The sequence below is a fragment of the Cucurbita moschata genome, unplaced genomic scaffold (assembly GCF_002738365.1).
Source record: "Cucurbita moschata cultivar Rifu unplaced genomic scaffold, Cmos_1.0 Cmo_Scf00017, whole genome shotgun sequence".
Classification (NCBI taxonomy): domain Eukaryota; kingdom Viridiplantae; phylum Streptophyta; class Magnoliopsida; order Cucurbitales; family Cucurbitaceae; genus Cucurbita; species Cucurbita moschata.
This window is the reverse complement of record NW_019268533.1, coordinates 4,249,839-4,251,881: the sequence shown is the minus strand read 5'-3', so window position 1 is coordinate 4,251,881 and position 2,043 is coordinate 4,249,839. Positions and strand designations below refer to the sequence as shown.

At 30.9% G+C, this 2,043-nt stretch overlaps 1 protein-coding gene across 1 annotated transcript in view; it reads left to right on the top strand.

The window, feature by feature from the left end:
* Positions 1–627: 627 nt before the first annotated feature.
* LOC111455397 (two-component response regulator-like APRR2) overlaps positions 628–2,043 on the top strand; it is an 8,103-nt gene continuing 6,687 nt past the window's right edge. Inside the window, exons 1-3 of the mRNA XM_023097040.1 lie at positions 628–683; positions 776–920; positions 1,453–1,609. Of these exons, the coding sequence (XP_022952808.1) occupies positions 1,480–1,609 (130 nt within the window). The 5' untranslated portion in view covers positions 628–683; positions 776–920; positions 1,453–1,479. The remainder of the gene's footprint in view (positions 684–775; positions 921–1,452; positions 1,610–2,043) is intronic.

Genomic DNA, 2,043 nt, shown 5'->3' with positions numbered 1-2,043 from the left:
CCGCGTTCATTAGTCAAAACACTGTAAACATGAATATAACTTCATAAATAAGGTTCTGTGTATTCACATGTACCGTAGATTTTGTGGTCATTTTTAATATCATTCATTAGTCAAAATACTCCTAAATCGAACTCAATAATAAGTTATGTTTGTTTATCTTGGAAGTTTAGATCTGTAATTTTAAAATGGTTAAAATAATTTTTTATATTTAAAATTAATTTAAATGAAGAAGAAATACACGTCCCTTCAAATTTAATTCGAATGTAATTGGACTTTACTAATATAATCTTTTAAAAATTAATGGTAATTTATTAGATACATCATTAAAATTTTAATAATATATTACATATTTAAGGATTGTTGAGAGTGAGTCTCACGTTGAATAATTTAGTAAAAGATCATAATTTTATAAGTAAAAAATATTATCATAATAGATTTTTTAGGAAGCCCAGAACAAATTCATGAGAGCTTAATCTCAAACGGGATAATATCATACGAGAGGTCGTAATGTCTAAAAAAAAATCAAATTATTATTTAAATTTGGTGACTAAATTTATAATTTTATTTATTTATTTTTATTTTTATTGAAAAGAAAAGAGTCCTTCCTTTAAATAGATGATTATTGAGCAATTTCGACTACGTAGAATGTTCGCTGCGCATTGCTAATTTCTGCATTTTCCACTGTAAGCTTTCATCTTCCATTTCCTCTCTTCAAATTCTTGTAATCTTTGAACTGAACAAGGATTCAACAGTTTTCTTCATTGCATGGATGCAGAAGTGTGGTCCGCAATCTCAAGGATCCGTACTGTCTTATGCGTTTAGTCTCTTTCTACGATCTCTATCTCCGTTTATTGTTGCTTGTTTTATGTAGATGCTAAAGGTACGGTTCCTTCAGAGGAAGAGACGAAAGCATGATTGAGGTAATCTCTTCTGTGTCTTCTTCATCAGAACAGTACTTTTGGCCTTTCAAATCGCCAGTGTTCGAACGTTTGTTTTGAAATGTGTTGTTTGATTGTGATTATGATTGCGATGAGTTTGATCGCTTTTGTTTCGGTTGGAATTATTTTGATATGATTTCTCTCTCTTTCTCTATGTTTTAGTTGTTCCGGAGGCGTTCCGATTGGGAAAATAAGTTTTTCGGAGTATTTAGTCTTCGAAACACTTCATTAACCGAAGTTCAGGATGCTTATGATAACTGTAGGTTCCATTTTAATCAGAGGAGTACTGTGTGTTCCATGTATTATCGTTTTCTCGAGTAATCTCTTGAGCTGTCGTATTAAATTTTCAGCGAGACATCTGTATACATTTATTTCTTTTTCCTCGAACATTTCGCTCTTGCACATTTGTGATTTGATTTGCTGTTTGTTGTTTTTTCTTTATAAATAAATATGTTGAAATTTTCATATCAAACGAGGATGAGTTGAAGATGTTTGAGTTTTTGCCAATGATCAGTGATCTAAGAAACATGCCAAGCGAGCTATGGTTTGCACTGTCGATGATTTACAAGAATGGAAAGACTTTCCCAAGGGTCTTAGGGTTCTTCTCCTTGACCGCGACAGTAGCTCCGCTTCCGAGATAAGATCAAAACTTGAGGAAATGGAGTATGTTGGTGAGATAGTTCAAACGCCTCATTTTGGTCTTTTTGTTAGAAATCCTCTTTCTGTTACAGCTCTGTTTGTTTCTATCTTCTTCAACATTCAAATATATTTGCTTTACTCGCGTCCTAAAGAGAGCATTTTAAGCTTCTTGATTAATTGATGAGATCTGCATTCTCTTTTTCTATAATCCATCTTTGGAGGATAATTACATGTATATATTTACATAGAATTCATCCCCCTTTTCATTTTTTGGCTTGGATATGATTGTAGGCCTGAACTTTTATCCATGTTTCAAGGTCCCTAAACTTATGAAATTTTGACTTCGGTCCTTAAACTTTCATTAAATCACTCATTTAGTATCTATTGGAAAAAATGATAATATATATATATATATATATATATATATATATATATATATATATATATATATATATATATATATATA